This window comes from Cnephaeus nilssonii, assembly GCF_951640355.1.
Source record: "Cnephaeus nilssonii genome assembly, chromosome: 5".
NCBI classification, from domain to species: domain Eukaryota; kingdom Metazoa; phylum Chordata; class Mammalia; order Chiroptera; family Vespertilionidae; genus Cnephaeus; species Cnephaeus nilssonii.
The window spans coordinates 94431580-94451254 of record NC_137076.1 but is presented as its reverse complement, the minus strand read 5'-3'; the positions used below and the strand labels follow the sequence as shown (position 1 = coordinate 94451254).

General features: G+C 42.2%; 1 protein-coding gene across 7 annotated transcripts in view; it reads left to right on the top strand.

Annotated features, from left to right (window-relative positions):
• EBF1 (EBF transcription factor 1) overlaps positions 1 to 19675 on the top strand; it is a 385753-nt gene that overhangs the window by 221885 nt on the left and 144193 nt on the right. For all 7 annotated transcript variants that reach the window (XM_079771781.1, XM_079771780.1, XM_079771779.1 and 4 more), the window contains exon 7: positions 19258 to 19339. In XM_079771781.1, the coding sequence (XP_079627907.1) occupies positions 19258 to 19339 (82 nt within the window). The remainder of the gene's footprint in view (positions 1 to 19257; positions 19340 to 19675) is intronic.

Here is a 19675-nt window from a genome sequence, read left to right as displayed (position 1 = left end):
CCTGTGAGATGATTCATTCGGGTCCCTTTGAGAGCTAACATTGTGTGAGTTTGATCATCAAATGTGATCCTAGAAATCGAGGTAGACCTCTAAGTGACTTCCCCAGCCGACTTCCCCTTCCTGCACTCCCACCAGTCTTTATTGAGGACTGATGCGTGGGCTTCGATGAGGACGGAAAAGATGGATGAGACTCATCTCTGGCCCCTAGGAGGGTGATCAGGAAACATCGTTCAGTACATGCAGCGTTATCTAACTCATATGGGCATCATTATATTTTCTATAGTAACTGGAGTCTAGATGCATCCCAATTTTGTGGTTTAATTCTTTATTGATCTTCCTCTGTTACTGTGGTCAGATTAGGGCTATTGTATTACCTACAAAAGACCTGAGGGAAGGAGGCTCAGTATGCATTTACATGGTTCCTAATTCCAACCCATTCCTAGGACCTCACTATGCAAACACAACTAAACAAAGCAAAACAAAAATAAGTGTATGCTTAACTTGCATTTGAGAAAATATAGATTTAGACCAATATGGAGAATGACTAAGGTCATGTAATAATAATCCTGAATGATGGAACAACTGGAATAACCGAACAACTGGTCGCTATAATGTGCACTGACCACCAGAGGGCATGTGTGGAGCATGGTGGGCGTTGGCTGTGGCAGGATGGTGGAGCAGGTGAGCGTGGGGGGTGCCAGACGAAGGCGGGGCGCTGGTCGCTGTCATTGGGGCGAGCCTCTGGTGGTTACTGAAAATTCTTTGCTCCCATGCGCAGTGGTCCTGCCTGGCACTTGCACCCGCTGTTGGCGCGGGACCCACCACTTGTACCCACTGCCAGTGCTGGCCCCACTCGCACCTACAGCCAGCGCTGGAGCCACTGCTCACACCCACTGCCAGTGCCTGGTGCTGGTCCTGATCACTCGGCACCATCATCAGGTGTGATCGGTGGCTGCTGGCCCTGATGGCCCCTGAGGGCTTCTCCACCTCCCCCTGCTCCTGAGGGGCGATCAGGGCAGCAGCTGCTGCTCACACCCGTTGACGGTGCTGGCCCCAATCGCTCCGCACCATCAGCGGGTTCGAGTGGGGCTGGCACTGTCAGTGTGTGGGAGTGGCGGCAGCAGGAGCAGGGCTGCTGGCAGATGGCAGACGGGACCAGGGGCCGTGGTGGGAGGGGCCAGGCTGGGGCATGGAGGACAGGCCGAGACTTGCCCCTGTGCCTCGCGCCCACAGTTCCTTTCATGGTGCACGAATTCGTGGCCCCTAGTAATAATAATAACAACAACAACAACAATAACAATAGCTAGTAATAATAGACTAGCTAAACTTTATTGAGCAGGTACTGCATGCCATTCAAGGCCCTTTGGACTCTACACATATTTTCTTATTTAATCCTCACAGTATTCCTCCCAGGTAGGTATTATAATTCCCGTTTCACAGACGAAAAGACAGAGGCTTAGAGAGGTTAAGTGGTTTGCTTAAGATCTCATGGCTGATAAGTGGTAGAGCCCAAATTGGAACCTCATTTGTCTGACTTTAGATCTCTTCTGCCTCTAACATCTTGGGGGCCTGCTCAGTTCAGATGACGTAATGCAGGAGGGGTGTTGTCTGATTCGAGAATATGTGGAAAAGGGTAAACAGGATGGTGAAGCATCTGGAAATCCTGAACTGAGGTGGCAGAAGAATACGGTTTGCTTATCCTGGAACAGAGGCCTGGGAAGATAAAGGGGCCACTTGATCTTAAGGGTTACCTTGGGGCAAGGGGAGGAGCGCTGCTGTCTGGATGCAGGCTAAAAATGAAATTTCTGAAGGTGACTGACAGGAGGGCAGAGTTCCGTTCTGAGGAAGAGGGAACTTCATCACAGTGCTGTCCAGTTTGGTTGGGAAGGGCTGCCTCCCCATGCTGGGACTTTCTGTCAGAGCTTGGATGAGCCTGCCTCCCTCGGGGATCCTTCCCACCACTTTTCTCTCACTTACTTTTCTCCCGTTGCACTGGCCTTCAGGCTAACAGGAATGCTCGGCCCCTGGATTTTGGCATGGCTGGCTCCTTGTCTTCAGGTCTCAGCCAAAATATCATTTCCAAGAACTTCACCGACCAACCTTTTAAAAATTCCCCCTTTCTACCAGCAATCACTTCCCATCTGCCATCTTTCCTCTTCATACAGCTCTAACCAGTGACAGACATTTCTTGTTTATGTGTGAGATTTTGTTTTACTTTTTTTTTTCTTTCTTCCCCATGAGAATGTCAAATCCAGGAGGACTTGTCTTCCACATTCCATCTTCCATTCCCAGGACAGGTGTAGAGCTGCCAGAGCCACTGTGTGACAAGGACACCGGGGAAGGGATTCCTTCTTTGGGAGGGAAGTTACACTTGATAGATCCTATATTACTCACTCGTTCTTGCAGCCCAAGAGTACCCCAGTGTTACAATAGTTCCCATGTCTCTTTGCCTTATTGGAAAAACAAAAACACTTTTTGAGATTTTAAAAGACCTCAACACCAGCTCTTGGTTGGTTTAGAACCAGTGCTCTTTATATCTAAGATAGCCCCCAAGCTCATGGGTTTGATTTACTCCCTCAGGACCTCTGTGGGCATTCTGTACATCTGCTGCCATTCAACTTGGGGTTCATGGGTACTAGCATGAGATTTGGCATCATTTATGTGATGTATGTTTAGAATACACCAAAGAAAAAGTTTGGATGATATGAATGAGACTTTATAGAACTTGTGTTTATTATTACAGATGATATTCTTTATTTCAGGAAAAAAAATTAAGATTATTGCCACATAGTATAAAACTCTGGATGTTATTCATTAGTACAATTTGGTTTTGCAAGCATTCCAGTATACGGTCTTTTACAATAAGCCATAATGCTCTGCACACACAGTTCACAGCTAGAATGTCTTGGGGGCTCTTGGTGCTCTCAGTTCATTTATTTTGGCTTCTCAGTTATTTTTCAGTTTTAGGTGGCATGTAATAAAATAATATGGCTTACAAATCACATTTTGAAGATTGTTTAACATGAAAAAAAGGATAAAAAATCTGTATATAATAGTAAATTTGTGTATACATGAAAAGACTGGGAGAAGAGATGTAGGTGATTTTTATTAATTACTTTTGAGTATGTCAACATTTTTTTAAGAACAGGAAGTCAACACTTATAATCAGAAAAAAAGCTAGACACTATTTTTAAATATGCCAACTGGAATTTGAAAGAGGTGTCTACATTTCAGATACCATATAGTAATAATAATAAAAATGATTGTGTGATGCATGATGGCAGAAAAGTGGGAATTGGTAAGATCACATGCAACAGCTCTGGCTCTAGCATCTTGTTAGGCACTGGAGAAGCATTTATTTAAGGCAGCATTTGACTAAGCTAATTCCGGACATTTCTCTCAACTCCTGTGCAGTTGGTTTTAAGTTTCAGGAAAGATTTCTGGCTCAGGCCAATGGAGGGAGTATACATAAACATGGGGTTTATTTTGTCAGGGATGTTCTTGAGAGACTCAGTTCTTTACTGATCTTTTTTTTGTGTGTGTGTGGCCATTTATTTACTTTTGAAAATAACCTCTGCAGACCCTCACTTGAGTGAAAAGAAGATCTGTTCTTATGGCAGGGATCAGTTGCTGACCAACGAGGCTCTAAGAATTGAGTATGAATTCGATTACTGCTGTTTTTAACCTACCAGCTGATTGGCTTCATTTCCATAAGTGATGGATGTTGCTTCAAATATTTTCAGAAATTCCCAGCCGTGGTATTAATAATGTTGCTGCCCACCTTCCAGTTTCTTTTTTTCTTTTTCTTGCCTTTAAGTGGGGCTCATGATGATGGACATTCTTACCCATTACCTTGAATCTTACAGAAACTTAGGGGACGAGTGACTGGAAGAGGTCTGAATTGATTCTGCTCATCCCTTTAGTGAGTGCACAAGAAGAGAGGAGATTTACAGTTAAGGTCCCAAATGAGAGCTGGATGTTAAAGTTTTTGTTGAGGATTTAGGAAGGCTGAAGCTAAAACTGAGTGTCATCTTGGAGGTTAATCCACCCGGCTCTGGAATGCGTCTTGCTGCCTGTGATGCTGACACGGCGGAACAGCTGAGGGTGAGAGGCCCTGAGCTCGCCTCTATGCAGGCGTTGGAGGTGTCATGATGGCCATGCCAGGGTTCTGGGGCAAAGGTGTTCGTGCCCTGAGCTGTGCATGCAGTGGAAACACAGGATGCTCCATGGGCTGGGACCAAAGGGGAGCTGGGACAGGCAACTGAGCAATTAGAAATGTCACTTGACTATATTGCAAAGCATGAAGCAACAAGCCTTTTAAAGTTCAAGCTGACAATGTGGGCTAAAAAAAAGCATGGCAGTGTGGGATTCAAGGGTGAGAGGGTTTTTTCTTGTTCTTCTAAAAGTGAAAAGTGCTCAGTTGCACCAAAGAGAACCACACCAATATGGTGGCCAAATCCATGGCCAGTGGAAACCATCGGAGGTGATTCCTTTCCACATGATGGTCTCTTGTCTCTAAACTCTGACTCGAGATCCTCATTCCTGTACCTGAGAGCCAGGGTGAGGAGGCAGGCAGGGGAAAAAAAATCACCTTTCACCCTTTGAATAGTGATAAGCTCGATACCAGTTGTGTAGTGAACAAGAACATGAACTTTGGCCTAGTCAGACCTGGGTTTGAATCCAAGTTCTCGCACTATATTTGTGACCTCAGACAAATGGACTACTAAGACTGTTGACCTTCATAGTTGCTACCTTAGGGTTGTTGTAAGGATTAAATGAAATACTATCATAAAAGTGCTCAGCAAATGATCTTGCACATAGTAAGCACTCAAATAATAGTAATGCTAATAAGAAGAACAAAAATAATAGTAATCATGATGATATTATCATGATAGCAGCAGAAGTAGAAGTATTATTGCCAATACTGGAAGAGTTTATTCATCAATATTTATCTCATTTCTCTGAAAGTCCTAAAGTAAAAAATTTGATCCATATCCAGTTACTACCATACAATTGATAATTGTGATACATAAACAAGATTCTGCCAAACACTGTGGAGGAAACAGGATTGTGTAAAATATGATCCCTCCCGGGAGATGCTTATAATCAGAGAAGACATGTAAATGCAGATAACCAATTACAAGGTGCTAAGGGACCAGTATGGCATAAATCATGGCTGTGAGAAGTTAGATAGGACTGTTTTGGCCAATATGATCAAGGAGGCTTTGGCATTGGCCTTGAAGAATGGATTTGATTTCTATTCAGTAAACAAAATTCCAGGCAGTGGGAACAGTATGTACAGAGGCTTGGAAATGGGAAATAACAGACTTCCAGGGAATGGTGAGGCATTTGACCAAAGGTTAAGTGAAGGGCATCTTTGGAGGAAAAAATGAACTAGTGAGTTTCAGCTGGGAATGGCCCCAATTGTGGTCACTGAGATTAGGCAAAGTGTCAACTCTAATAATCCCTTCAGGTGTTCATGGCCAAGTGAACCAGCCAGACTTAGGCATGGATAACCCAAGTACAAAATGACCTTGGTAAGAACCATAAGAAAGACACTCACAGATCTTGAATGCCTTAGGTGTATGGAGGAGCGAGGCATTAACTCCAAATGGGAGAATCTGGGCAGTCTATTGGAAGGGGAAGAATCTTAATCCGACTGGATGGATGGAGGGATTTAAAGAGGGAAAGAAAGACCTTACAGGCCAAAGAAATGACTGAGCTAAAACTTGGAGGTTGGAGAAGACTTATTTCCCAGTAAATGTGGGCCATATTATGTTTATGGGCTCACAAGGCTATTCTATTTGGGGATAAAGACCAATAGAGTTTCCTGCCTGTTACTTGGATAAAATAGAGGACAGATGAGAAAGACCTCTCACTTGCTGTTTCTTCACATTCTAACTGAGATGTGTCTCTTGTAGGGAAATGGAGTGGGTGGAATCTGCCCTTGATAGACAAACACGGGGGAAGGGGATTGCTGTGGATGTCTCTTAGGCCACCAGCGTGTCCCAGGCAGGAGAAACCTGCCCGTATCTGCTGTGCCTGTAGCTTACTGTCTAAGGGGCCAGGACAACTGCCCATTTGATCCATCATCTCATGTCACGCACGAGCCCCACCCTTGATCTCATCAGGAAGGGTTTACCTTCCACTCACAATGAACAAACTACTACAAATGCTCCCTTTAAGCCAAAGATCCTCTCCTTTCCTCTGAGACCCCATCTTCTGGACCAGGCTGTGGACCATCTCGACATGGAAAACCGAGGCACACTCTTTCATCTGTGTTTCAGAAAAAGGGAAGCAGAAATTTAGCCTCAACTAAATGGTTGTCACTTAAGCCTGGGTTTCTTTACATTACTGTCATGCTGTCTAAAAGAAAAATAATCAGGAGACAGAGCAAGCTGAGTGCCTTCCAGATTGGCTACTTAATGATGACTTTGTTATCTAATGGTGACTTGGTTTTGAGAGGTGTGTGTGCACTGGGCATGCTCCTCCCATTCTCTTGAGCAAATGGGTTTGAAGAAGCATTACCTGAGAAGGTAGCATGTGTCCGGTGGGCCTGCTGTTCTCGTTAAAGAATTGAGGTGTCTCAGCTTCTGAATTGCTGAGGCACCTGAACTAAGGCTAGTTTACCACTAGCTGGCACCCAGTGTAATGCCAGTGTCATGTTACAATTAATAGTCATTCTGGTGACTGTCATCACTTACTCTGAACAGGGGATCTCCACAAAAAGTATGACACCATTACGCCCGCTAATTCAAAGGCATTGTGTGAGCTATGACAGACCCCGGTTGATTTGCCTTTTATGCTTATTCAAATGAGTAAAGTCTAGCAATTTAAATGTAGTGGAGGGAGAAGAAATTTTAACACATTTCTGTAGATAAGCCCAGAAAGGGTCAACTTGGGGGAAAAAAAAAGTTGTGTTAAGGAGAGTAATTAAACAGGCTGAGAGATTGAATATTAGTGCTTTTACAGAGTGAATGAGGATAAATTCTGTTAATTATATGCCTTTCTCAGTACTAATGTGATAATAAAGTACTCTAATTCTGGAGAGGCTTGTCACAATCTCAGCTAAAACATTGACCCTTCCACTAGGTGAGACCAAGATGCAGCTTATAACGCTTTCTAGCAAAAAGCAAGAAATCAGAGTTAAGTGGATTTTTTCTCCTACTCTCGGTGTGTTTAGCATAGAAAACTGCTACCCAACACCATCAGGAGACTGTTGGTGAATGGACTGTCTCACTTGAGGCACGGAAGCACTTATGCTTGCTTTTATGTTTAGTTCCTAAGGGAAGAAATGTGAGCAATTCAAAGAGTATAAATAGCCCAGTGCAGGATTCTGGTACAATGATTAACAGCATCAAAAAGATTACCCTCAGAATGCTGGTGACATTTCAGTATTTGAAACTTTAATCTTATAAAGTTATGTCATTGTCAATGAGTGGAAACTTGGGTGAGGGCAACACAGAAACAAAACTGGATGTTCTACAGCATTATAATTATGGTGGGAGCACAGAGGAGAGAATTTAGGGACATTTCTTTGGGAGAGTCAGGGCAGTGCCCTATTGCAGGTGATATTTGAACTTGGCTTTGATTAATGATTAGTTGTTCAGGTGAGAAGGGATAGAAGAGGGAAAGAGGAGGTATGCCAGGAGAAGTGGTTTATTGTGGATGCAGCATAAACTCAGAGGCAGAGGGTGGAAGTAAGGAGTAGGTTTGGTTCAGGTCATGAAGGAAAAGGGGTGCTTTGGGGCAGAAGGAGACGTTTTTTAACAAATTAAAGTAGGCATGAATGCATGTTGATTGTTGCATCCCCAGTAGCATAAAAACCTAGTTTTCTTGAGAGCTCCTTTGAACTTCAGTTGAGCCATTCATCCAATGGGGGTGATTCTACCCACCCCTGACCCATTTTTTCAAGAGTTTTATTAGAAGATCAATTGAAAAAAAAGGTTAAAAAATAAATTATTTTTAAAGCAAATCATAGTTTCAAGCAAATCATAGCCTGTTACTTTTTTAAATTGATTTAGTGATGAATTATTGCTAATAGAACCTAGCACAAGTGTGAATACCTATTTTTCACCCAAGGAAGTTTATCCCAGTGAGTAACAGAAGCCTGCTACTTTCATATAGTTGCACTTTTAACTTGATCCAAGGTTAAGCAGTGAGCCCTACACTACAGTCTTACTCTCTGTTATGAATTATATCATCGCCCCAGGTCTTGGTTCTGCTACTTATGGTGTGTATGGGAACTGGGGCTCGGCTCTTTTACTAACCTTTCTGGCCTCAGTATACTCATCTGGGAAATAGGGATATTAATAGAACCTAACTAATGGGGTATATAAAGATTCATTGGAATGATTCCTATAAATGCCCAGTGCCTGGCACATGCTGAGTGAAGTGGGGGCTTTCTAAGTGAAAATGTGAGTGATTCCAATGCCAGGGAGGCCTGGCCCGATTCACGTATCCTTCCATTAAATGTAAGAAGGGATAAAACTTGCTTGTACTGGGTTGACGGTGGTGTCTTCTTTCATAAAGTCTCAAATTGCAGATTTTTCGGGCTATAGATTCTTATAAAAGTATGTCATTGTGAATGAGTGGGAACTTGTGTGAGGGCAACATTCATTCATTCTTCAGATTATACAGTCTCTAGTACTGTCATTGGTTTGACATGCAGCCTTGTTCATCCATTGAGGCTACCTGCCTGGATTATCTATCTATCTATCTATCTATCTATCTATCTATCTATCTATCTATCTATCTAAATACCTACCTACCTATTTATCTATGTATTAATGATGGTGACTTGAGAGGAGGCCATAGGATGTTGAAGTTTTATAACCTACAAGTTACCAGGGCTCAATAGAATAGAATATTTTCTCTTTTACACACATCCTATTTTAGGATTCTCTGTTTTGCCACCTTCTCAGCTTCATCATTCTGCCCACATCTTCGTCTCCACTTCGCTCCACCTTTCTTGTAGGGCATTGTGTGACATGAGCTCCCTGTACCTTCTCTTCTCCCCACCTATCAGAGTTTCCTTGCCCTGTGATCTCTGTTAGGTGAGATACTAGTGGATTATATTCTCTTAGGATTCATCTCTAAGAGTAGAATTTTTCAGCAAACTCAGTCTCACATTTTTCCAGGTTCAACTCTAGTAGAACAAAATCCATGTCTGGTTTTAATCACTCAAATAAAACTCCTGCAGCTAGCTTGGTTTGGGCCTGGTTGGATTGCCTTGGGTCATATACCCATCTCTAAAGCAGGCTGGCCTGGATCACAGGTGCTGTCTGGCCCAAGTGTAGAATGAGTTCATGCCACTGAAATGCTAGGACTCCTGGGTGGGAGCCAGGAAGTTCTCCAAAAGGACAGTGGAGGTCTGTTACAAAGTGGGGGAAATGGGTTCTGGGCAGTCACCTCACAGATTCCTTCCATAATCTTGTGAAAACTGGACTCATTCAACAGAAAAAAAATTGTGTGCAAAAATTTGGGTTCAATGTTGAGGTCTTCAAGAACCCCAGGTAGACCATTCATGGACTTTAGGGTAAGACTATCTGGACTAGGTAAATCCTAAAGGCTCATCCCATTCTAGCATTCTTTGTTTTATTAACCAGTTGTCGAATTAAGAGATAAAAGCCTCTTTGGAGTTTTGTTTCCCATGTTTCTGCTTTTAAACTGAAGCTGTTTAAGAGTGACGTGGAGTGGGGAGCAGGGAAGGGCAAAGGGGTATGATCTGGAAGCTACAAAGCACCTCAGAAAGTCTAAATTATGTCATTGTTGGTCAACAATATTGCTTTAGTTTCATTTTCCATCAGCCTCCTTATGATATCATAAGAAATAATGCTTAATAAAGTGTCAGACTCTATTTTGCATTATGATTTTAAAATGATAAATTTATTCTTATATTTTTATGGACTAGAACACACAGACTTATTGGATCACCCATAATATAAACTGGAATAATTTGGAGCTCATGAGATTATTATCATTGCTCTGTGGGCATGAGGCTCACTGGTCATTTTTATTTGGAGGCTGATCCTGAGCTTTAAATCCAAATTAAGGAGTCACTTGTTTTTGTCTGAACTCTGCTTGGGTGGGGTGTTGGAATGCAGTGGTTTTTCTCGATGAAAGCCATTGCTCAAATTAAATTCATTATCCCCAATGGTGCATGAGCCCGGAGGCAGCACGTGGTGATGCTGAGAATGGGACCAGGGGGGGATGTGTCCAAGAAGGTGAACAGACAGATTGAAAGAGATTTTTTAAAGGGCAGTGATGATTTAAATAGCTTCCAAAAGAATTTTCATCCTTAGCAAGATGCCTTGCTTTTCTTTTGAAGGAACAGCTTTTTCTTTCTTTCTTTTTTGGTAGAAAAATGGGATTGTTTCTTTTCCTTGAAGCAAAAATTTTTCAAATAGCAGCTTTCTTTGACAACCAGGAAACTCCTTTCTTTCTCTGTGTCTCATGCTGGGGATGAGGAGGGATGAGTGAGGGAATTTAATTTTTCAGAGGTGATTTGACATGTGTTTTTGCACCAAGTCTCAATGACATGATTAGATGGCCACCCCTTCTCTGAACTTCACTATTTCTGGTACAAAACATTATCATTGCATTTATCAGATGGTGTTGACATGACTGATGATTTTTTTTAAAAATTAGATATTAATTCTTAAGATTTAGTGTACATCAAACATGTTTGCATACCTCACCCCCTAACCTTCTTCCACCAGGACAAGTTTCGAGACAAATCTGACACAGGGGGCCTGAGAACTATACTTCGGTGAACTTCTGTAAGGACAGGGAGGAAGTTGTCTCTCTGCTTGTACTTAGCATGTTGTTGGTGCTTAGAAAATACTTACTGAATGAGGGATGGACTGAAGGATGAAATGGATGACTTAAGGAAATAAGCTGAACCAAGAAATGGCAAACCATCAAGCACTTTCAGCACTGGGTTTCAACAAAGTCATCAGAAGGGTCTGTAGAATTTTGGAGAGATGACATCCATTTCATACTATTTGTTACATTGCCTTTTGTCCCTTTGGGTTATACTTAAATGTTTGAAAAACAATGGCAAGTTTAACCTAGACATAATATTTTAAATTTGAGGAATTTAATAATATTTTGACATTGAGGAATTTTTAAGTAGGAAACTGAGGACACCGATGATGTGGAATCTGCCCAGTTGATACACTTTTATGAGTTATGCATATGGGAAACTAATAAATGATCTACATTTTACAGAGTGTGAGATGGATAACTCTTAACTGTTCTCATTTAAATTAACTGGCAAATCTTAAAGCATGGAATACTTGGGCAAAGACACCTGTCATTATTTATTCATTGTAAAATGGGGGCAACATTCTCTAGGTTCTATGCTGAATGATACTTCAATTTTTACAATAATAAAGTTGTTTTATTCTTAAAGTAATGCCTATTTAGAGAAAATTCAGGAAATAAAAATATGGGAACTTATAACTTTTTTTGCTATCAGAGTTAACTGCTATTAATATTTACAGTCAGTTTAAGTCAGATATTTATTTACTGTTTTTCATATACAGTCGTACTAGGTGCTGTGGGAATAGAAAGGCCCTTTAAGCATGTCTGTAGTGTCATGGAGGAGGCAAACGATTACTCAGCTAACTGGAATGCAGGATGTAAAGACCAGTGTGACAAGAGATGTAACAGAGTAGAGGAGGAAGTGATGAATTCTAGCTGGGGCACTTGGGAAGGTTTCATGGGCATATGCATTTATGCTGCACCTTGATGGCTCAGGAGGGTTATGGGAAGTTGAGATGGCGTGGGACCCAGGAATGCAGCCTATAGTGAAGGCAGGAAGGAAGCTTCATGCTCAGGGCATAGGATGTAACTCGATGTGACTGAAGCAAAAAATGCTGAAAGGTGAAGAGTAGGGGACCAATGTGCCCGGAAAGATATAATCTTAACATTCCCGATCCAGACCCTGACAGAATACCCACAACAGGTAATTACTTTGAAGTATTCAACCTTTCTTGGCAATTACTCAAATACTCTATCATCCCCAGAGTTAAAGAGTTTTCTTGAAAGTTCGATTTTAAGTGCTTTTCTTCTCCTTTACTTTCCTTTTGGAGAAAAACTTGAACCTAAATCACAATGATAGTAGTACAATTTGAGGTAAGGGGAAAGAATTGATGACATGTTAGGTTCTCTGGGGATATTATTAGTTGAGTAAATGAATGACACTGAATGTTTATACTTCATAAAGTCTTGGAAAAACTAGTGAGGTGAGTGTCCAGAAAACCCCACATGTTTCACTTACTGTGGATTTGAACTTTCTGATCTCTCTCTGGCATTTATCACCTCCACAGAGGAAATTAATACTGAAACCTTTTGAGTCTTTAGGAGGGAAAGTGAAATTCTCACATCAGATTCTAAATGAATATGTTTTAAAACCTTAAACATGTGAGTATTAAACAGCCTTTCATTTCCAACCTGTGGTTTTCTGTCTGCAAGAAAGGATTAAAAGATACTGACTTGTATAACTGGTAAATACAGAGAGTACAACTGAATCCTTAAGACGCTGTTTATTGACTCCTCCCAAGAGACCCATATCACATTGGGTTTGCTTTGGCTGTCATTCTCCAACTTTGCTTTGGCTCTGTGACCAGACCCACCCACTGGGCTCTCATTATTGGTTAAAATGCATTTGAAATAGGTGACAGTCATGAGAAAAATTGGAACACATTAAAATTTATAATTGGGAATATTGTGGTGACCATACCAGAAAATTTTATGCTAACTTTAGCTCGAATTGTGGATGAATTTGATCGTGATGATAAGAGTATAGCCAGATATGACAATGGCCATACTCTCATAGTATTAACACATAACATACAAAGGAATGAGTTTAGTGGATATAGGCTTTGGAGCCAAACCGCCTACATTCAAATCCCAGTTCTACCACTTACTAGATGGGAAACCTTGGGCAAATTACATAACTTCTCAGCATTGTTATCTATAACATGAGAATAAAGATAGTGCTTTACAGGGTTGTAGTGAAAAGTAAATGAATTAATACATGTGAAGTCTTAGAACAGGGCGTTGCACATGGTATACTCATGTGTTTGCTCTAATAACCACTAAGTTGAGGTATTGAGGTTCCTCCTACCTTGCGTTTTGTGCTTGGCTCTATTACTGAAGCAAAGTTACCACTGCACTTGCATTTATCCAGTGTGGGGAAGACTTTGTACCAGTGACCCTGAGTTCTGAGGCCTGATGCCTGTCTCAATCCTATCCCCACGTCGGCAGGAGCTCTGTGTCATGTGGTTCCTTGCAGATCATGTTGCTTGGAATGGAAACAGTTTAAGACACATAAGTCCTCAGTCTGTCCCCAGCCCCAAGAAAAATGGACCAACCCTTGGGTTTGTTATCTGCTTCATTCCTGCTGCATATCAAACTATTAGGATGATTCCAAATGTCTGTCCAGGTAATGTTTGTACCTTAATACATTGTGGCAAGAAGCACTTGGCATTTGAGGAATATTTGTGAAAGAGTATCTCTGAAGATGAATGCCTTCTCTACCACACACAAGCCTACACTGCTTTGGACGAGTCAGACTTTCTCATCTAACTTTCCATCAAACCTTGCAGTAGTCAGTGTTAAACTACAGCACTCTTGCTCTGACTTCTCTTCTCCCTTTTATTTCATAATTGCATTTTTTTTCCCCATTGGCCACGATTTATTTGTCCTCTCCGCTCTCCTTTTACGATCCTGCTGCCTTTTCCTACCTTTCAGATAGACTGCTAGCATGAGGACACCTATTTGCAGTGGGTCCTTTTTCTGAAAACTATTTTTAAATTCTTTGGTCTGTTGCTATGCTATCCCAACACCTTTTTTTTTTTTTAAAGTTCTTGCCTCTAATTATGTTCTTTTATCAAGGGCAAACTCTGAGCTCTGAGGTAATGTAATGAATGCTTTTCAAGTTGATCATGTTCACCCCTTCAGGCTGAGAACACTTTCCAAAAATGCCCAAGATCTTAGGTACCTTGGCCAGGGGAAAAGGTAAACTCCTTGAAGTCAGTGGCCAATAATAGGGGTAGCCACATGCTCCCCCTTGGGATCCTCAAGATAGTGCCACAACTTGGTATCATTCCACTTTCCACTGTGGGAGGGAGAAGAGGATTTGCTTCAACTATGTAGAATCCCTTCCCAGATCTCATTTCTTCCTCTTTCTTCCTTCCTCGCCTCTCAAACATAACTGCACAGGTTTGAGTCAAGGCAGGTCCTCTCTCAGTAATGCACTTTAATATCAGAAAAGGAGAGAGTGGGCCTGGCAGTGAGCAACCTTTGCCCTCACACAGCCCCCGCCCCTGTGACATCTGTGGGATTTTGGCTGACTTCTGTGTATCATATTTTCACATGGATGAACTGTACTCTACCACTTCTGTGTACCAGGAACCCAAAACAGTGTTGACATTGAAAATAGAGTTTTCTCTTTCTAGCTGTTTTAGCTTCCCTGTTTTCAAGGGCGGCCTATTATTTTTCATGGCAGTGGCCATGGGACTCTTGTTTACCTCTCCACGGAGGGCTGTCCTGAGGCACTGATGGTATTTCTGAAGTAGCCCCTGGCAGCTCGGGTGGTCTGGGTAGACATAGCTGCTTTCTGGTTAAATATTTTCAATTTGGGAGAATTCCTGGACTCCTGGAAAGTCTTCCTTGGTTAGATCTGGGCAGTGGACTTGGTCTTTGGAGGCAGACGGCTCTGTGCTTCATTGTCAAAGCAAAGGTAATAATGTAGTTCATGGAAAGAGGCCCTTTGAATCATGAGGCAATTCCTTCTCACCCTCCAGTGAGTGTCTGTGTGGGAGCAGCTGGAGCTTCACACAGAAGGGACCCCACAGTTGTCTCCACACAGCTGTTTCCAGCATCAGGTCAGTGTGAGTCTCCGTGTCCTGAATATCTTTGGGAAGGATCGTCTGCCACATAACCATCTGCAGGCATAAGTCAGAGGAACTTTCAGGGAGCCTTAAGACTGCAAATGGGGGGTTTTATGTCTTGGTTTAGGTGTGCCTTGATGCTGTTCTTTTCCAGTCTGGACATTCTGAGAGCAGCTGAAAACATTCAAACGTGATTTTTCAGATTTTGGGTGGGAGAGGTAAAAACTCAACCTGCTCAGCCTGGATCTATTGCAATGCTTTGCATAATAATTAATGATGTACAAGCTGTTGCTTAATGGACGGTTTTACTGTGTGTGCCCTTCAGTTGTGACTAGCTGGAGTTCTCCATGATTTAAGCGGCTACCTCTCTTCTTTATGTGTGTCTTGGCCATTGGATCAAGCTGTTGGAGTCATACTGTCTCTCCTTGGTTTCTGCTTCCTCTTTCCTTTTTGTAGGTCATTCAGTGAACTTATGCTTAACTTTCACATTCAAAGAGAGGAGAATATTTTTTTGTATCTGAAAATCTCAACATCTCTGAGTGCTAGGTAATGACCAGTTCACAGGGATAAATGATGAAAATAATTATTACTCTTTCTATGCTTATTGCTATTTAAACACTCCACATATGATGCTCATTTAATTATCAATAACCCTCTAAAGTAGGGTCTGTTATCCCCTCCCCCCTTTTACAGGTGAGAAAATCAAGGCACAGAGAGGTAAAATAACTTGTCTAAAGTCACACAATTAATTCAACAGTGAAGCTAGAATCATGATGAAAACCACACAGTAGTCCTGGGAGAGAGATAGTGTTATTCCCACATTTTAATGAGGCCACTGAGTGAGGGTCAAGGGAATTGTCTAAATTTACCCAGGCTTGTCTTATCTCCAACCCTAGCTCTTGTCCAGTATACTCCACTACTGTCTGTATTGTAGAGGTCCTGGATTCTGTTTGGTTGAACAGATATTTACTGGAAACCCACTGGGTTCTGAGTCCTGTGCCATGTGCTGGTTATATGGAATTGGCTTTTTGTTATTTTACATGCTTATATAGATGAGTCAGATCCTGGTGGCTAATTCAGTGAATTTTCCTTTTGGGAAAGCTTGCAGGTGCCTCGGTGTCCAGTACCATGCTAATCACATGGAAGCTACCTAATATACAAAATTGGTTGATAAAATGTGATATCAGTTAATCATTGAACAAACAATTTTGTTCTAGCAACCTCTGTGTTCGATTCAGTTAATGTTTAATGACAGGCTGATGTCTTACATTTGCCTGACTGATGAACCTAAACACTACTTTTAATATGATGCCACACTTGGTTTTATGACTGTCACTTTCCTAATTGAGGTAGTAGACTAAAAAAGTTCAGTGTCAAAGGATAGAGCTCTTATTGGATTCATTTTGAAAAGTTAATATTATATTGGAAAACCCAAACAACTAGTAGTGAAGGATGCTAATACTAGCTCTTATAACTAATAAAACTATGTACCTGTTACCACATCTCCGGCTCTCTCTCAATTTTCTCATATGCACAATGAGGAAATTGATGGTTAAGGTCACTTGTTAAGTCCTGTAATTCATGGAAAACACACATATTGTAATGAGTACTTTTTAGTAATGCTATGTATTAGTTTAGTTTTGGCTGCAGTAAGTATCTTAATTTTATTGTCTTAGTTTTCTTGCCTTTTCAATGGGTTGATAATTTCTGGCACTCCTAATTTATATGACTTTCGTGAGGGTTCAATGAGATACCAGGGATACACGTGCTTTGAATAGTATAACACATGTAGAGACACAAGATGACGTTATTCATATTGAAAATTAACGCTAAAGTGTCAGGTTTCTAAAGTGTCAGTGTCTCTTCCTCCCACCCCCAAAAGACTGGAGTTGGGTCCCGGTTGGGCTATTTCTCGGAGTTTATGGAACTCTTTGGGACTGTACAGGGTCAATAGGGGCTTTGTCCTGCTGCAGGTCCGTTTCCCACGGTTGGGGCAAGGCTGCCACACTCTTTCTCCTGCCACACTTTATCAAACACACCCGCCACACAAACTGGGGTAATTCGTCAGACAAAAGTGAGGTTTTCAGTTACCATAACCTCCGCTTTGTGAAAAGCCCCCTCGGAATCTGAGACCTTCCCCCTGGGCCAGCAGACGTGTCTCCCCGGCTTTACAAATGCCTTAAAAGCAGCCCGATAAAAACTACCCCGAATTTGTGTGCCACGTCTAACTCTGTCTCTTGGTGTGGGATATTTTTAACTCCTGCTTCCAACTCCTCTTGGTTCCTTTAAGGAAGCGTGATCGGAAGGGTCAGACACTTGGCATCTACTTAGGGGAAAACTTTGAAAGAATTTCTGAGGCTCCCCCTGGGGTAGAGCTGGCTCTCCCCAGAAGAATCGGCCTTTCAGAGCGTCTTTGCCACATAAGGGCTTGAGCTGGGCCCCAGGCACCAGTTGACGCTGTCTCTCCCCCACGACAGATGGTCAGGCCTTCAATTTCAGCAAGTGATCCTCTGTCGAGCTTCTGCCAGCATGCCGAGTGACAGGGCAGCTTAGGGTAACGGGGATCCGGTGTGTGCCCCGCATAGCTTTTGTGCTAACGATGGGCTGCTGACAGGCGCCTTGCCCCTGCTCATCCTGGAGGCAGATCCCCGCTCCCTTGATTCTGTTTCTCTCTGGCAGAGCTGCGTCCTGTTTGCCTGTCTTTCAGAGCCCATTTTGGCACCAGATGGACCCCCTCACGGTGGCTAGCAGTTGTCTGACTTGAAGATGCCAGAGGGTGTGCTGACAGCTCCTTCTAACATAACCTGAATCTGGCTGTCGGCTCTGGGCTCAAATGGCTTAAACACACACAGGCGGCAAATATTATCAACCCTAGGGAACGAGGGAGGGGAGCGAATGGCAGTGCCCGCTACTACAATATTTACGTTGCCAGTGTAGAGATAATAATACTAATAATGCCTCTTGCTTGTACAATTACTCATATTTACTCTTATTAGTACAATTGCTGTTGATAATACAATTAGTGTTCATATCAGTACTGTACTACTTCTATTATTACTAAAACTACTATAGCATAATGGTTAAGAACACAGGCTCCATCCAAATTTGAGTTCTGCTCTTTCATGAAGTATGTGTACAATGGTGGGAATTTTACACCATTGTAGACTTTAAGTGGGGGAAAGATGAAGAAGGGAAAATTTCTTTTTTTAAAATTTTTTCATTTAATTTAATTTTTTCATCACCTTTTATCCTTCCTGTACCCTCTTCCACCTCCACCCACCCCTTTCCCCCCCCACAATCAGCACACTGTTGTCCATGTCAATGAGTTCTTTCTCTCTCTTTTTTCTTTTTTGCTCAATCTCTTCTCCTCCCCAACCTCCCTTCTCCTCCCCGCAGCTGTCAGCCTGCCCTCTATACTTATAAGAATTTCACTGACTAGCATTTTAATGCATTCTGATATTTTGGGAAATTATTTGAGTCTGAAATCCACAGGCCTAAGTGAAAGGGAATGAAGATATTAAGGTGGCTTTTAAAATTGTTCTTTCCCCAAACCTGGGCAGATATGGAAGGAACATGCAGGTGGCCAACGTGAATGCTTTAGAAGGCTGCCTTTGATATCTGCTTCCTTTACCTGATGAACTTGAACAAACCACTGCAACATAAGAAATAACTCAGAAAGCTATAGGGTGACCATCGAATTTATCATCCATAACAGAACACTTTTGCAAGTTAAAGTGGGCACTATTAATACACTAATACAGCAGGCAACAACTGGGATTGTTCCTGGCAAGGTGGGACCTTTGGTCACCCTAGCAAGTAAAGCCCCTGGGCCTCACGTCTAGGAAATGTTTGAGAAGCCAAAGGGCTTTAGTCAGTATGTGACTCTCACCTGGGTACTACTAAACTGGGGTATTTTATTTGGAGATGCTAAGTTAAAAAGTGTCGACTGTTTCCTTGTGGTCATTCAGCATGTATTTTGCTGGCTCATAATCTGTGACTTTACAGGGCTTGACTTACATGTTATTAGGGACCGTGAGTAATTCTCAGGCAATTATACTCAATTGGAACCTACCCTAAATGGTGGTGAAGACTTTCTCTCTGCCTGAGTGAGAACCCTTCCTTGGGGGCTTAATCCTTTTGCCCCTAAGAGAGCTGCTGGCAGTACTGAGAGCCGTCCATTCCAGCTCGGATGCAAAGCAAAGGCTAAAGCTTTCAAAGAAATACTGGTTCTAACACCATTCTGAATATTGCAGAAAACTGGCCTAGAACACACCGCCCAGAAGCGACGTACTATTTTTTTTTCCTTTCGGTGTTAGGACTGAAATGCTAACCACGATCATTTCTTTCTTCACAGGTTCTTCTTGAAATTTTTCCTCAAATGTAACCAAAATTGCCTAAAGAATGCCGGAAACCCACGTGACATGCGGAGATTCCAGGTGGGTCTGTCTTGTCTTTCTTAAATCTCAATAACGACATGAATATCGGGAGAGGGTACAAAAAAAAAAAAAAGACTTCGGCAGAAGATAGAGAGTACAGTTGTTTCCCCAGAGTGGAGAGCAGGTGAGGTTCCTAGTCCCTCAGGTCTCTGCTGTCTAGGAGGTGTTGTTGTTTTTATTAGAGAAGAATTGGGACCACACCACCTGCGTGCACTGGTTGAGCCTAGGGTGGCTTCCAGAATACTCACAGGCTTAAACTACTGCAGGTTAAGTGAAGCACACAGAAACAATGAATTCTTTGCCTATACGTTTACAACTGGAAAACTGGTACATAAG